Genomic DNA, 17,120 nt, shown 5'->3' with positions numbered 1-17,120 from the left:
ACACCTGCTCTTCTTTTTACCTACTACCTTGTTATCCAACATTTTCTATTCATAATGATAGTAAGAATGATGACTGTTTTGTCCATTAATGATATATGTCTGGCAGTGACAGTTGTGGAGGTGTGAGGTGAGAGTAATGCTGCCTGTGATGGTTAAGGTCAGCTTGGCTAGGTCATGATTCTCAGTGGTTTGGTAGTTATGTAATGATGTACCTTCCATTGTAATCTAATGTGGTCATCCTCTATTTTTATATAATGCTGATAAAACCTGGTCTTTGGAAACTTATCATGTTGGTAAGTGAGGAATGGGTGTACTTACTTGCTTAAGGCCATGCAGTAACTGATAGTGCCTTGGATCTCAGCACAGGCATTGTGATTCCAGAGCTCACATATTTAACCACTACATTGTATTGAAAAGACAATTGTTGCACATAGTATGCATGCACTTAGACATTTGATTAGCAGTAAGTGAATGGTAATTGGTCACATTATGGCCCTAGTTTTTAATATTGTAATTTAAGAAAATGTTGACAGTACTCTGATCCTGCTGTACTTTTCTCACCAGGATTGGTTGATATTAAAAGCAAAAAATTAAGAAGTCACTTTTTTTTTTTTTTTTTTTAAATAGAAAGGCGTCACACCAGCAGCTCCGGTTCATACAAATATTGAAGATCCAGCTGCCCAAACAAATCTGGGATTTATCCATGCATTTGTTGCTGCTATATCAGTTATCATTGTGTCTGAACTGGGGGACAAGACATTCTTCATAGCCGCCATCATGGCAATGCGCTATAACCGGCTGACAGTGTTGGCTGGTGCTATGCTTGCCTTGGGCCTGATGACGTGCTTATCAGGTGAGTGTGCTGCCCACCCTGGAAAGGTCTTGGCTGAATTAAAGGGAAAGCGTATTTGACATTGAGTCACTGATTCATACAGTTGTCTTGGAGTTTGGTACTTTTACGATGAAATCATCATCTCTTTACAGCCAGAATACACATTCCTCGTTTAATTTCATCCTGGCTTTTGCTCTGTTTTTGCCTTTTAGTTTTCAATCCAGATAAGTTGATTTATATCTGATATCTTAGAAGTCGGCCTCAACATTACTGAGACTTCACTGCAGTTGATTGTAGTCTACGAAGCTAGTCTTACCCGTTATGGTAAAGGGACGACATGTTCTTCTTAGCCACAGTCCCTGTTTGTGTCCCCATTTGGTTTAATAATATATTAAAAAACAAAACCCAGCTTGTGACTCATGATGTGTTAGTAGAACTGTTCCAGTGGCTGATTGTTGGAAAGTCGATTGCTAGACCTTTCTTCTGAAGCACCTCTGGATGAAGTCAAACTTTCTGCTTCTTGGTTAGCAGCCCAGAGCATTAACCATATGCACAGTCCTGTGACTCATGCCATGTATTAGCCTAATGGGAAGCTACTTTGCCTTCCTGAGCTTAGGTTTCCATCTGCCAGCTGGGGACACTGATATCCACACACCCCATGGGTGTGGTAGGTATTCCAGGAGATACTGTGTTGGCAGTGTTCACTCATTCCCTTTCCTGCTTCAGCATGTCTTAGTTCAGCATTATGAATTGAGTTTCTTATAGCACAGAACAACTTCCACCTCCAGCTGCTTGTTAATGTTGAAATGTGTTTTAAAGATAGGAGCATTTTAATGACTAATATAATCAGACTATTTTTCACATGTGTAAATTAGCATAAGTGCTGCTCATATTTCACCATAAAAACACAACTGTCCCTTCAAAAGCAGATCAGAAATAGGACAAGTGAAGAAACTTGGAAATGGCAAAGTCACTTATCTGGAATGCGTTTGAACTATATCAGAAAATTTTACTGCTGTCACTTCCAACTTAGGTGCCCTGGTGGCTCGGTAGTGAAGCGCTCAGCTGCTAACCAAAAGGGAAACTATTAATACACACAACTAATCAAAGCACATTATATCATAAGCTTAAATGTTGTTGTTAAGTGCCGTTGAGTCAGTTTAGACCCATAGCGACCTTGTACAGGGTTTCCAAGGCTATAAATCTTTACGGGAGCAGAAAACCTCATCTTTCTCCAGTGGAGCAGCTGGAAGTTTCGAACTGCTGACTTTGTGGTTCGCAGCCTGATTTGTAACCACTACGCTACCAGAGCTCCTTATAAGCTTAAATAAGCACCTTTTAAAGAATGGAAATGCATCTCAGTGAGATGATAGGGCTATTTTTTTTTTTAAATTAGTTTATATGCTTATGGGTGAATATTATTGTTCTAATGCGGAAGGGTTAGCATTAACTGATTTTTCTTTTTGAAAGATGTCAGAACTGAGCAGCTTTATTCACATAAATAAGTAGGTGGGAACGAATTTTGTTATATCTACATCACTCATTTCTTTTGTACTTTTGAGTTATATGCCAAACATCATACACTGGTCTGTCAGCAGAGATGATTTTTAATCATCTATCAGCTGACAACTCAGATAATTCCTGTGTAGATTTAGTTGAAAACAGGTAACTGGAAGCCATCAAGTATCCTGGAAAAAATGTTCTGAACTGTATCCAGTGACGAGTGTTACACAGTCAGCCTCGAAGGAGCCCTGGTGACTTAGTGGGCTACTCCTCCCATAAAGAATTCCAGACTCAGAAACACTAAAGAGCACATCTGCTGTACCCCGTCAGGTTGCTGTGAGTTGGAGTCAAGTCAATTGCTGTGGGTTTGGTTTTAACCAAAGGGGCACTGGTGGTGCAGTGGTTAAAGCAATTGGTTTGAACGATATTCTGCAGGAAAAGATGTGGCTGTCTGCTTCTGTAAAGATTGTTGTTGTTAAGTGCCTATGAATTGTTTCCAACTCATAGCAACCCTGTATAGGATTTCCAAGGAGTGGCTTGTGAATTCGAACCAGTGACCTTGTGGCCCAGTGTATTATTCTGCAGTGCCACTGAAGCCATTCTACTCTGTCTTGTAGAGTTGGTATGCATTCCAATCAACTTGATAACAGCAGGTTTGGTTTGAGTATTTAAGTTTAGAAATCACTTAAAATATTAAAATATTGTTGTTCATTTTAATGTACTTTTGCCAATAGAAGATTCATTTGAAAAAAAACTGTATTGTATCATGTTTTAAATATATTTTTGTTGGAACCTTGGACCTTCAGATTTAGCATATTCAATTTATGGAAAATTTCCAGCTTATACCCTAATTCCCACACTAGTTCTATAAAACCAAGTCAGGTTTATATTTTGTCTGAAAGCATTTGATTTCACGTTATCAATTTAAATAACCCTGATATACATTCCCATGGTAACATTCTACTTTAGAATTTGATTCTAAAATGGATGCATGGGTTAGACATGGAACCCTGTTAGAAGTGTCACTGTGGTGAAACAAGGTTTGAGATTTTCTTTCTGATGTTCTTCGCTGTAACAGGACTCTCATTTAAGGAAGAAGCTTTTGGTAGCACTGATTGGGGGATGGAAGAGACATAATTTCTCTAGAGTAAATGGTTATCATTTCTGTTATCCTTACTGAGGCTAAAATACATTTTGAATGCTTTGCCTTTATTGGGCCCTTGTATGAGAGAGAGGCCTCAGAGGACTACCTCTTGTTTATGAGGAGTCGGCTTGGCTTGATACTAGTATTTCAGACGCTCTCTCTGATTGGTACCCTTCTGTTCTTGGCAAGTGCCATGGAGTCAGTTCTGACTCAGAGTGACTCTGTTTGGGGTTTCTGAGACAGTACATCATTGCAGGAGCAGAAAGCCTCATCTTTCTTCCACAGAGCAGTTGATGGGCTCAACCCACCGACCTTGTAGTTTGCAGCCCAGTGCTTTAATACAGAGCCATTGCTTCCCTGGTGCCCTGATGTATACACTATTTTCACACAAATAACATGTGTTACATGCTTTATATACTGCACAGTTACCTGTGTGGTATTTCCTTAAGTGCATTATGCCAATATTTTTTTTTTCTTGCACATGTGGCTTCTTTTTTTTTCTTCCCCCCTCTGTCCAACAGATTTGATGGTAAGTCTTCATCTTGATGCCTGAAAACGTGGAGGTTTGGCTTTTAGCAGGCGACCCTTACCAGCCTGTTCTTGAGTTTTTAACGCAACCCCTGCCTTCCCAGCTCTGCAAACTGCTTTTTCCATTGTGGGAAGAAACCCCTTTTTGTGCCCCTGACAGAGGCCTGGCCAGGGCAGCCAGCCCCAGCCCTGGAGGAGTGCAGATCTGTGTTCTAATGCTGCAGAGGTATGCACAGGGCCACTCTGTCCTGACAGTCAGCTGCTGTGCTCTCCCTGTTTGAATCTCCTGTCTTCGAGGACTTGGGGTGGACATGAGAGCCATGGACGCAGAGGCATCAAATGTCCCTTGTTCTCAGATAAGATGGGTCCATCTGGTCACCCGAGGGCACTGCGGGGCCAGGGCATTGCACACTTACTCTGCTACCAGCTGCATGTGGGGTCGGCACCTTGGCAAGTAGACATGCACAGGCAATGGCCTACGCCTGCCCTGGGACCAGCTCAGGTCAAGCTATAGCAGCCCAGAGCACAGCTCTCTGTCCGACCCTCTGCCCTAGATGCCTTTGCAGTCAGTAAATTACAGTGAAGCATCTTTCTGGTATTCTCTGCTTTCAGCCAAGATTCATCTGACGTCAGCAATGATATCCCTAGTTCCACGGCCTCTTCTGAATCCAGCTTGAATTTCTGGCAGTTTCCTGTTGATGTTCTGCTATAACCATTTTTAGATTATCTTCAGAATTTTACTTGTATGTGATATTAATGATACTGTTTGATTTCTGCATTTTGTTGGGTCACCTTTTGGAATGATTTGGAAATATGGATTTCTTCCAATTAGTTGTTCAGGTAGCTATCTTCCACATTTCTTGGTAAAGACAAGTGAGTGCCTCCAGTCCTTCATCAGTTTGTTGAAACATTTCAATTTGTATTCCACCAATTCCTGAAGACTTGTTTTTTGCTATTGCCATTAGTGCAGCTTGGACTTAATTCCTTCAGTACCATCAGTTCTTGGTTATATTCTCTGTCCTGAAATGTTTGAATGTAGATCAGTTGTTTTTGGCACAGTGAATGTGTGTACTGTCCATCGTCTTTTGATACTTCCTGTCATTCAGTATTTTGCCCATAGAACCTTAGTATTACTGCCCAAGGCTTGAGTTTTTCTTTAGTTCTTTCAGCTTGAGAAATGATGTGCATGTTCTTCCGTTTTTGATTTTCTAACTGCAGATATTTGCACATTTCATTATAATGCTTGACTTTGTGTTCTTGAGTTGTCCTTTGACATATTTTGTTCATTTCTTTTGCCTCATCATTTCTTCCAGTTGCTTTCGCTTATTTATATTCAAGAGCAAATTTCAGACATTGGTTTTTGTCTTTTCTTTCTTTCCTGTCTTTTTAATGACTCTTGCTTTCTTTATATAGGGTATTCTTAATGTCATCCCACAGCTCCTCTGGTCTTTGCTCATTAGAGTCTAATGCGTCATATCTGTTCATGAGATGGTCTAACTTTCGATTGCTAAGTTGGTATATGTTGTAAAGTGCTGTTGAGTTGGTTCTCACCCATATGAGACCCTGTATGAGTTTCCAAGGAGTGGCTGGTAAGCTTGAACTGCTGATCTTGTGGTTCAAATGATTTTGGAGTCCAGCACATTAACCTACAGCGCCACACTACAACTCCAAAGCCTCATCTTTCTCCCACAGTTTCAAACTGCTGACCTTGAAGTTAGCAGCCTCTTAACCATTATGCTCCCAGCCCAGAAATTAAGTGTCAGTTCTGACTCAAAGCGGCCCTGTATTAGATTTCCAAGGAGTAGCTGGTGGGTTTGAACTGCCAACATTGCAACTGGCAGTCCAATAGTATAGCTATGATACCTAATGCCTTAAAAGTATTTATCTTTTAGTTCTCATACTAAAGAAATAAGTGCTTATACAAAGGTTAAATATAAAAACAAGTCAAATTATTTAAAGGTAGCTTTGCTTCTAACAGGCAACATTTTTCCATGAAAAGAGTGTGAGTCAGGATGCATGATACCTAACCATTGTACTGTTGCATTCTCTTGTAGTGTTATTTGGCTATGCTACCACAGTCATCCCCAGAGTGTATACATACTATGTTTCAACTGCATTGTTTGCCATTTTTGGCATTAGAATGCTACGAGAAGGCCTAAAGATGAGCCCTGATGAGGGTCAAGAGGAACTAGAAGAAGTTCAAGCAGAAATAAAGAAGAAAGATGAAGAAGTAAGTTACAACATTGCTAAATATCTGCACCAAAAAGCACTCAGTTAAGAAGGAAGAGCCCCAGCAGTAGCAGAGTGTGCCTACTTTCCGTATTTACGGCTGTAATGGGATCAAGTTAGTGTGAATGTAGTAGCGAGAGGTGAATACTGAACTGATAGAATCAGGTTCCTTAGTTAGATCTGTTGTGAGCTCCGGAAAAGCAGGAGCTGTGTGAGAATATGTAAAAAATTATTTTTACTATAAAATCATAGAAACCTTTATTAAACAAAAATATCAAAATGTGAAGCTATAGTTCCTCGTATGTCCTCTATCTAGGTATTGACACTACTGAAGGCACAACTTCCACCTTTATATCAACCCTTCCAGCTGCTTGGAAACCCTATTCATGGTCACTGTGAGTCAGAACCGACTCAACGGCATTTAACAACAATAACAGTAACCCTCCCAAGGAGTCCTGGTGTGGTGCTGAAGGATAAGCACTGGACCACAATTTGATTTGAACCACAAGGGTAGTGGTTCGAACTCACTAACCACTCCTCGGAGACCCTACCCAGGGTCGCAATGAGTCAGAACTGACTTGATGGCATCTGACAACCACCACCCTGCCAAACCCTTCCGAAAAGAATTCTAAGCTCTTCACATTCAGCTGTTTTGGTATCGTTGAGGGACTTGAATCATATCTATTTGAAATGTTCTTTGACCTTTGGGACTAAAAAGTGTGAAGGAGCAAGATCAGGACTGTAGGGTAGATGGAGTAAGCTGTCACAACAAAATACTTATACAATCAATAGCCCTTGCTAGTCTAAGAATGGGCAGGTGCATTGTTGTATTTGAAAACCATTCCTTGATGCAGCCTTCCTGCCTTTTTCTCACTCGTGCCATTTTCAATTCTTGAAACTTCTTCCCAACAAACCTTTATGATCATCCTGTGTCCTTCAAGAAAAATCTATCAAGATTATTCCTTTGGACCTAAAACAGTCTCCATAGCCTTCTAATATGACCTTGATTTTACAGACCCAGTATATCACCATGGAAGGCACTCTTTGGATTTTTTTTTTTAAAAAAAAGACATCTTAACATGAAGAAGGAGAGGAAAACTAATTCTGAATGTTTAGCTACTGAAAACCTTATGAATAGCAGTGGAATATTGCCAGATATAGTGCTGGAAGATGAGTCCCTCTTGTTAGAAAGCATTCAAAATACTACCGGGGGAGAACTGCCTCCTCAAAGTAGAGCTGACCGTGATGAAGTGGATGGAGTTAAGCTTTTCATCAGAATGCCACTGACTGGAGTAAAGCTTTCGGACCTTCATTTACTGATGGGGAACAACTCAAAATGAGAAACAGCTTCAAACATTAATTAATAATCAGAATGTAGAATGTATAACATATAAATCTAAGAAAATTGGAAGTTGTCAAAATGAAATGGAATGCATAAACATCGATATCCTAGGCATTAATGAGCTGAAATGGGTTGTTATTGTTCATTTTGAATCAAACAGTATTACTATGCTGGGAATGACACATTAAAGAGGAATTCTGTAGCATTCATCATGAAAAAGAGCATTTCAAGATCTACCTTGAAGTACAATGCTGCCTCTGATAGAAAAATATCCATATGTATACAAGGAAGACCAATTAATAATACTATTATTCAAATTTACATACCAACCACTAACACTAATGAAATTAAATGCTTCTTACCAACTTCCTAAGTCTGAAATTGATCAAAATACATTGATAATTAGTCCTGATTAGAAACAAAGGGTCTGTAGTTACAAAATATGACAGTTGATAGAAATTATGCTGGAGTTTACGTGATAGAATTTTGCAAGATCAGTGACTTTACTGCAAATACCTTTTTTAAATCCCTTAAGGGTGATTATACACATGGACCTTACCAGGTGGAACACATGGGAATCAAATTGATTATATCTGTGGGAAGGAATGGTAAAAAACCTCAATATCATCAGCTAATACAAGACCAGGGAAGACTGGAACAGACCATCAATGCTCATATACAAGTTCAGGCTGAAGCTGAAGAAAATTAAAACAAGTTCACGAGTGCCAAAATGTGACCTTGGATATATCCTAATTGAAATTAGAGACCATCTCAAGAACAGATTTGATACATTGGATACTAATGATTGAAGACCAGAAGAATTATAGAATGACATCAAGGATGTCATTACAGGAAGAAAGCAACAGGTCATTAAGAAGTTGGAAAAACAAACAAACATAAAACCCAAAATAGATGTCAGGAGAGACTCTGAAACTTGCTCCTCAGCATAGCGATGCTAAAGCAAATGTAAGAAATGAGGAAGTCACAGAGTGGAACAGAAAATTTCAAAGGACAGCTCAAGAAGACAATGTCAAATATTATAATGAAATGTGAAAAGACTGGAGTTAGAAAGCCAAAAGGGAAAAACATGCATAGCATTTCTCAAGCAGAGGGAACTGAAGGAAAAAGTCATGCCTTGACTTGCAATATTGAAAGATTCTATGGGCAAAATATCGAATGATGCAGAAAGCATCAAAAGATTGAATGTAAGCTCAGAATCACTGTACCAAAAAGAAATGGTCAATGATCACCCATTCCAAGAGGTAGTACGTGATCAAGAACTAATGGTATTAAAGGAAGAAGTCCAAGCTGTAATGAAGGCATTGGCAAAACCAAGATTCTAGGAATTGACGGAATACAAATGGAAATCTCTCAACAATATGAGGGACCACCAGAAACACTCACTTAATCTATGCTGAAAAATTTGGATGACATCTCACCTGGCTGTTGGATTGGAAGAGATCCATATTTGTGCCCATTTCAAAGAAAGGTGGCCCAACAAAATGTGGCAATCATTGAAGAATATCTTGCTGAAGGTACTTTAAAAATGGCTGTAACCGTGCATCAACAGACAAATGCTGGAAGTTCAAGCTGGATTCAGAAATGGACATGAAACTAGGGATACCACTGCTGATGTTAGAAGTGTTACAGCTGAAAGCAGAGAATACCAGAAAGATGTTTACTTGTGTTTAATTGACTGTGCAGAGGCATTCAACTGTGTGGATGACAAGCTCTGGATAGCCTTGCAAAGAATGGGTATTCCAGAATAGTTATGCTCATGAGGAAGCTGTACATAGAGTAAGAGGCAGCTGTTGAAAAAGAACAGGGCGATAATGTTTTCAGTCAGGAAATGGGTGTGCCGGGGTTGTATTCTTTCAACATATTTAACTCAGTCTGTATGCTGAGCAAATAATCTGAGAAATAATACTTCATTTCATAATATGAAGAAGAACGTGGCATCAGGATTGTAGGAAGACTCATTAGCAACCTGTGACATGCAGATGAAACAGCCTTGCTTGCTGAAAGCAAAGAGGACTTAAAATATTGATGAAGGTCAAAGACCACAGCCTTCAGGTTGGGTTGTACCTCAGTGAAAAGAAAACAGACATCCTCACCACTGGACCAATAAACAACATCCATATGAAAGTACAAAAGATTAAAGTTGTGAAAGACTTTATTTTGCTCAGATCAACCATCAACACTCATGTAAGCAGCAGCTAAGAAATCCAATGACGTATTGCATTAGGCAAATCTGCTGTACAAGATCTCTTTAAAGTGTTGAAGAGGAAAGATGTCTGTTTGAGGATTAAAGTGCACCTGATCCAAACCATAGTGCTTTCATTTGCCTCATATACATGTGAAAGTTGGACAGTGAATAAGGAAGAGTGTAGAAGAATTGATGCTTATGAGTTATAGGTTGGAAAGGAATACTGAAAGTGCTATGGACTGCCAGAAGAACAAATAAGTCTGTGTTGAAAGAATTACAGGCAGAATGCTCTTTAGAAGCCAGGATTGCAAGATTTCATTTTTCATACTTCAGACATGTTATCAGGAGATACAAGTCCCTGCAAAAGGACACTAAGTTTGGAGGGTCAGCGAAAAAGAGGACTGCCCTCGAGATGGACCGGCAGTGGCAGCAACAGTAGGTTCAAGTGTAAGAATGATTTTGAGGCTGACACAGGACTGGGTAGTGTTTCATTCTGTTGTGCAGGGTCACTGTGAGTTTGAACCGACTGATGGTACCTAACAAGAAAAAACAAGATGAAGACAAGTATATTACTGAGATAACTTGTCTGCAACCATCAACTGATTGCAGAAACATGTTTAAACATGTTTTATTTGAAATACACCTGTGAATGTCTGAACTGAAACCTTAGTACTGTGTGACGTACCCTCTTATTTTTACATCTTTATATGTATCATTTTATATGGTTCTTTCGCAGCTTCTAGGATAGCAAGTGATTGGTAAATATTGTTTAATTAACAAAGGAAGTATTGGAAGAAGTAACAGCATTTTGCTGTTCTGTGAAATAATGGTTCAAAGATAAATTGGGGGTTACACAATTTAAACACTTTAGATTAAGTGATTCTGGCCTTAATAGTTAATGTTGAATTTTCTGGTTTTGGTATTAATATAATTTTTCGTCTTTAATTTAGCTTCAACGAACTAAACTCTTAAATGGACCAGGAGATGTTGAAACGGGCACAAACACAACGATACCTCAGAAAAAGTGGTTGCATTTTATTTCACCCATCTTTGTTCAAGCTCTCACATTAACATTCTTAGCAGAATGGGGGGATCGCTCTCAACTGACCACAATCGTCTTGGCAGCTAGAGAGGTGAGTGATGTCTGAGGGTGATATCGGAATGACTGCTAATAGGACTAAATTTACTATATTCCAGAGAACACTGGTCACAGAGATGAGGTGGGCCCAAGGGGACATTTACACTGCTAGGTTCTGGGTTTTAGATCTGACTCTCCTGGTTCTCTTCAAAATTGACTTACCAGTTCCCACAGTCATCTTGCTAAAACAAAAAACAAACAAAAAAAAAAACATCGTGGTAGTTGTCTTCTTGGTTTTCTTTCTTCTCTCAAACTTTGGTTTGCATGCTTGTTGGAAATATAAACTGTTACTGAAGAGGACGCAGAACGAGGAATATCACTGCTGATGTCTGATGCATCTTGGCTGAAAGCAAAAAATACCAGGAAGATGTTTACCTGTGCTTTATTGTCTAAGCAAAGGCTTTCGATTGTGTGGATCATGACAAGCTATGGACAACATTGTGGAGAATGAGTATTCCAGAACACTTAATTGTGCTTATGAGGAACCTGTAGACAAAGAGGCATTTAGTTGTTAGAAGAGAACAAAACACCTAGTGGTTTAAAATTGGTAAAGGTGTGTGCCAGGATTGGTTTCTTTCACAATACCTAGTCAGTCTGTATTTCTGCCCTCAGCAGTGATAGCAATCTAGTGCTCTGAGCAGACAGCAGTGTCCCTGTGGGTCCTCTTGGGGTGGCAGATTGCCTGCTCACTCTTCAGTCTCCTTTGGGCTTCCTCCTCCTCTGTCATCTCTTGAATGTAGCTTTCCTTGTGGTTGTGTGGTCAGCATTTTCCTCCTGCATTCTTTCCTATAGCTATTACGTTCAATTCGTTACTCACCATCCAATTGAACTCCCTAACTTCACTTTTAACTCTGCTGCCCACTGCTTCCCCTATATTAAAAACCAACAGTGATGGTATTAAGCATAGTTTATTGAAGCTTTTGGAGGCTTCCCATCCGATGTTTCCTGTTTCAGAACCCCAGAGTTTCACTATGGAGCCCTGGTGGCACAGGGGTCAGCTGCTCATGGTAGGTGCGCAGTCTGCTCCTGCAGAGACGTGCAGCTGGGAGACCCTGCGAGGCAGTTCTGCTCCCTTCTGGGTGGCTATCAAGTGCTGTAGAGTTGGTTCCTACTCATAGTGACCCTGTATAGGCTTTCCCAGGAGGGGCTGGTAGGTTTGACGTGCCGACCTTGTGACTAGCAGTCCAGTGCTTGTCCTGTAGTGGCACACTATGTCCTTAAAGTTGCTGTGTATCAGAAATGGCGGGTATTGAGCCTGGACTTACTGTTAGTAGCTGTTGGGTCAGCTCTGCTTCACGGTGACTGTTGCTCACTTTTGCACCATCTTTGTGATCTTTGCTATGCTTGAGCCCATTTGTTACAGATTGAATTGTGTTCCCCTAAAATATGTGCAGTGAATCCTGAGCTTTGTGCACTTTGGGTTCTGATTCCATTTGGGAATGGGTTATCTTTATGGTAATGGGGCAGTAGTAATGTAAGGGGTTCTCTTTTGAGATGTAAAAACAGATCAGGCAGGCCTGGGAAGAGATGCCTGGGTAGAGAGACAAGGACCTGCCCTCAGAGCAGAGAGAAAGCCTCCCGGGCTGGCACCTGAATTCAAACTTCTAGCCTCTGTGAGCTGAGAATGAATTCCTGTTTGTTCAGGGCGTTCACTTTTGCTGTTTCTGTGGTAGCAGTAGTAGGTGACTGGCTGTTGTGGCCACCCACCTCAGTCAGGGTTTCCCTCGCCTTCATCAATCCCTGCGCCTCACAAAACATGATGTCCTTCTCTAGCGAGGCCTCTTTTCTGGTGATGTGTATCCTCAGTAAGGAAGTGGGAATGTAGCTACCTCATTGTGTTGTTTTTAAGGAGTATTATGGTTGCATTTCTTAAAAGACTTATTTGTATATTGCTTTTGGCATTTGTATGCTGTATTCTTCACCAACACCAAGTCCAAATGCATTAGTTGTCTTCTTTTTTCACATGCTTTTGCATTCATGAGGCAATTAAGAAGACCAAGGCTTGGGTCAGGCACACCTTAGCCATCAACATGATTTCTTTGCTGGTTAGAACATTCAAGAAGTCTCTTGCAGCAATTTGCCCACTGTAACACACCATTTCCTTTAACTGCTGCTCATGAACAGTGATTGTTGAAGGGAATTAACTTGTAAGTCTAGTGAGGATTTTTGTTTTCTGCACTTTGAAGGGTTAGTTTACACTGAAAGCTGTAGTCTTTGACTTTCATTATGTTAAGTGTCATTGAGTAGGTTCCTACTCATAGTGACCCTGAATAGGGTTTCTGGGGTGTGACTGTTGAGTTTGAACCTCCGACCTAGCAGTGCAGTGTTTTTCTTACAGCACCATACCAGGTCTGCAAGCCGCCTCCTCTGCCTGTTGTGTCTCACCTCAGTCCAAGCCGCCGCGGTTTCTTGTCAGGTCCTCTGCAGTAGCCCCCCAGTTGACCAGCCTGTTTCCATCTCGCTTCCCTCGTTTGTTCTGTACACGGTGGTGGTAGTGGTGGTGGTGGTGGTGGTGTGCTGTGGAGTTGGTTCTGACTAACAGCGACTCTGCACAGGGTTTCCGAGCTGTCAATCTTTACAGGAACAGGAAACTGTATCTTTCTCCTGCGGAACAGCTGGTACTTTAGAACTGCTGACCTTGAGGTTAGCAGCCCGACTGGTAACCATTATGGTACCAGAGCTCGTTGCTCTGCACACGAGACATTCAAAACAGAAGTCAACAGTGTGTCAGGGTCAAGTCTAGGAAAGCTTCTATCAGATCCTACATGACCCTGTCCCCACCTACCTTGCTGTCTTCAATTGTGACTCTTTGATTCTCTCTAGAGGTGCCTCTAGATTCTCTCTCTGGCTGGTTGCCTTCTGCTTAGAATGCTCCCTCTCCTACAAACAAAATCAACTCCTCCTGGTGACTCCTGCTCATCTTCAGGGCTGTCTTCTCCAGAAAACCTGGACTGAACCCCTCCCCCCCCCAAGTCGGAGTGCCTCCAGCATGCTGTGGCAGCAAGAGTTCTTTGAAAGACCCTTTCTTGTGCTAGGGAGATGGGGGTCTCGCCTTGCAGGGAGCAGCCACCTGTATGGTAAAGGCTTCCTTTGTTTTCTCACAATACTCAGCATTAACTGAGACAAGAAGTGTGTCGTCTCCGGGGTACTGGCCACAGAAGTACTAATTACTGGCTTGGAAGGGAGTTTAGTAACTGCTCACTGAATAGCTTCATTTCAGCAGGGATATTCTGACTTTACAAAGGATTAAGTTTGAATTGTCTCCTTTTAACTCTAGTCCTAATTACAGTATCTATAATTGGTATGTTGTTTTGTTAAATGCCTAGGAGTCGGGTCTGACCCATAGGGACCCTGTATAGGGTTTCCAAGGAATGGCTGGTGAGCTTGAACCACCAACCTTGCAGTTCAAAACGACTTTGCAGTCCTGCATATTACATTAAACAGCTTTATAAAAAATTTTAAAGTGCAATTCTAAATTTATAGTGCACTTGAATTTTTTATATTATTCTGTGCTTTGCTTTTTGTTACTTTCATTTTCAGTGCGTTTTCCCTTTTTTACATGGCAAAATCTGCACCGTGGTCTTAAGGAATGTTTGCACACTTGTTTGCAGGACCCCTACGGTGTGGCGGTGGGCGGAACAGTGGGCCACTGCTTATGCACTGGACTGGCAGTCATTGGCGGGAGAATGGTAGCACAGAAGATCTCTGTCAGAACTGGTAAGTCTCTACGTCGGCAACGCTGTCTGCTTTCACGTTTTAGAATCACAGAGATTAGATAAAGGAAATTAGCTTTAAGTATTTTTTCATTTTTAAATATATCCAAATTTTGTAATTAGAAGGTTAGAGGCCCTGAGATCGGAACTATTACTCCTAGTCTTGCAAATGTGAACTATTGTTCTCATGTGAAGATAGTAATGACAAATTTATTTAGAAGTCTTGTTGAATTCATAGTAGAGCTTTTTCTCAACATGTTTTCTCTAAGTGGTATTTAAATAAAGCATTTTTGACTTTACAAATGTGTTCTAAGAGACTGGGAAATCATGGGTGGAAACCATATTTAACCGGTTCTGCTGAACAGTAACAGTGAGCTCTTAAAGAGGACTAAAGTCTCTTCAGTGGTCTCACTAGTGTTGGTCCCACCCAGTCCTCCTGCATCATGGACTGCCTCTCGGACCAGTCCATACCAAAGCCGCAGTAATTATCAATTGTAGTCAGACTCTGAGTCATAAGTTGCTTAAAATTATTGTTTCTTAGTATAGTATTATATGACTAGTAACAAAATTATTTTGTAAAATCTGTTTATACACTGAATTACATTACATTATTTGAATTTTTTTTTTTTTACCTTCTTTGATTATTACTTCATTCACAAGTAGTACTTACCACAATATTGTAGGTAAAACACCAGAAAATTTGACAAAATCAGTCACTATCAAAAAACACTTGTTGCTGTTGAGTGCCATCAAGTTGGTTCTGATCTCTAGCAACCCCGTATAGGGTTTCCAAGGTGCGGCTGGTGAGCTTGCACTGCTCATCCTTGGTTCAAACCCACCTTGCAGTCCAGCACATTCACCTGCAGCCCCACCCCAGGATTGCTAGTAGCAGTGGGAACAGCAGCAATGTGGGCCCCAGTAATGACAGAGTTTTAGCCTTGTAGGTAATAGTGACACATGTGCTGGGCTTTCAAAAAGTGTTGTTGTTGTAACTAATGATAGGGATATTTTATTTTTAAAAATCCTTCGTCTACAGTCAGTCTCTTTGGTGTTACCCTTTAACAGTGTCACCTAGTGCAGTCTGTGCCCTCTAGTGATGTTGAGTCTCTGCTAGCCAGACACAGTCCTGCTTATAAATTGCTTTTTTTAATGTTTTATTGTGAATTATATGATAGTTTACATGGGAGAACATTAGTTTTACATTCATTCTATCATATATTGTCTCATTGCCATGGTTCCAGTCCCCTCCATGCATCATCAACCAACCAAAGGGTATACGCTGCAAGTCTGCCCCCTAAATTCCCTCCCACCCTCAGTCTTCAGCACACAGCCTCTCTCCCTCTCTGTGTCTAAAGTCCCCAGCTGCTCCATCGTTCCACGTCATTGTCTCTGCCTCCATCTCAGGCATCACTGCTTCTCTGGGTAGGGTCCCAATAAATTGCTCTTAAAATGAAGTACCGCTCTACTGTTACTTTCCCCACTTTCTCAATTTAACACAATCCTGTCACTTAGCCCAGCAGTGCTTGAGAAGTTAGGCATGTGAAGTGCTCTGGCTGTGGAAACAGGGTTTCAGTGGTTCCAGTCTGTTCTCAAGGTTAGTTGACTAGATTGGGAGACTAGTGGGCAACATCCTGGCTCTCTGATACTGTACAGTACTGGACTATAGGAATTTTGCCTTACTTAATTCTTTTTTCTTCTCTTTCAGTGACAATCATAGGAGGCATCGTTTTTTTGGCGTTTGCATTTTCTGCACTATTTATAAGTCCTGATTCTGGTTTTTAACAAGCTATTTGTTTATTTGTACCAGTTGTAGATAGGCAACTCTTGGCATTCTGTACACTGTGCACATTATAACTAAAAGCGATAGAAAATAATGTATTTGGTAGCATTGATTTGTGAGTTTGAACCATTTAATGAAGAGTATTAGGTCCAAAGGAGATAATCATCGATTGTATTTTGCAACATGGATTTTAAACAAAACAAACCTGATCTGTAAGTGTGGGTTTTCTTTCCTCCAGCATAATTATGTTAATATAGTCTCCATTTTTTTGGAATGCAAACCCATTGTGTGTTGGGGTCTACCACTTATTTTCTTTCAGCACTGACCCCTTTATAAAGAATAGAAATTTTCTTCTGGATCACTGAAAGTGTTTTAAGATAAATCTTTTTCTTGGGGGGGTGGGAGGAGAATGAATGAATTTCTATCTTTTAAAACATTCCCTCAAGCCAGGAATCAGTTTAACTGAGTCTTTTTAAAAAATGAGGTTCTTTATGAGAGAGAGAGAGAGAGAGAGAAGAATCCGACATTATTATTCTCCCAGTAGTAGTAAGACTCGGGAGCAGCTCTGCCAGATCCAGCCCTCTTCTTTTTTTTTTTAAATTGGGTGGGAAACCCAATATAACAGCAGTCAATATTTGACACTATGGATTTACCAAATTAAAAGAATACTATAAATGTATTCATATTTTTTCTATATTGAATAAC

General features: G+C 40.5%; 1 protein-coding gene across 1 annotated transcript; it reads left to right on the top strand.

Annotated features, from left to right (window-relative positions):
- The first annotated feature begins 287 nt into the window (after window positions 1-287).
- Window positions 288-16,778, top strand: TMEM165 (transmembrane protein 165). Its single transcript, XM_006868076.1, has 6 exons — window positions 288-293; window positions 628-853; window positions 6,062-6,237; window positions 10,735-10,917; window positions 14,534-14,639; window positions 16,341-16,778. The coding sequence occupies exons 1-6, from the start codon at window positions 288-290 to the stop codon at window positions 16,415-16,417; spliced, it is 774 nt and encodes a 257-aa protein (XP_006868138.1). The 3' UTR covers window positions 16,418-16,778.
- The last annotated feature ends 342 nt before the right edge of the window (window positions 16,779-17,120 follow it).

The sequence above is a fragment of the Chrysochloris asiatica genome, unplaced genomic scaffold, assembly GCF_000296735.1.
Source record: "Chrysochloris asiatica unplaced genomic scaffold, ChrAsi1.0 scaffold00115, whole genome shotgun sequence".
In the NCBI taxonomy this organism is placed as follows: domain Eukaryota; kingdom Metazoa; phylum Chordata; class Mammalia; order Afrosoricida; family Chrysochloridae; genus Chrysochloris; species Chrysochloris asiatica.
The sequence above is the reverse complement of the archived record's forward strand: the minus strand, read 5'-3'. Positions and strand labels throughout refer to the sequence as shown.

Coding starts and splice junctions, on each gene's coding strand:
- TMEM165 (XM_006868076.1), top strand. Junction 854..6,061: donor CCTGATGACGTGCTTATCAG/GTGAGTGTGCTG, acceptor ATTCTCTTGTAG/TGTTATTTGGCTATGCTACC. Junction 14,640..16,340: donor GAAGATCTCTGTCAGAACTG/GTAAGTCTCTAC, acceptor CTTCTCTTTCAG/TGACAATCATAGGAGGCATC.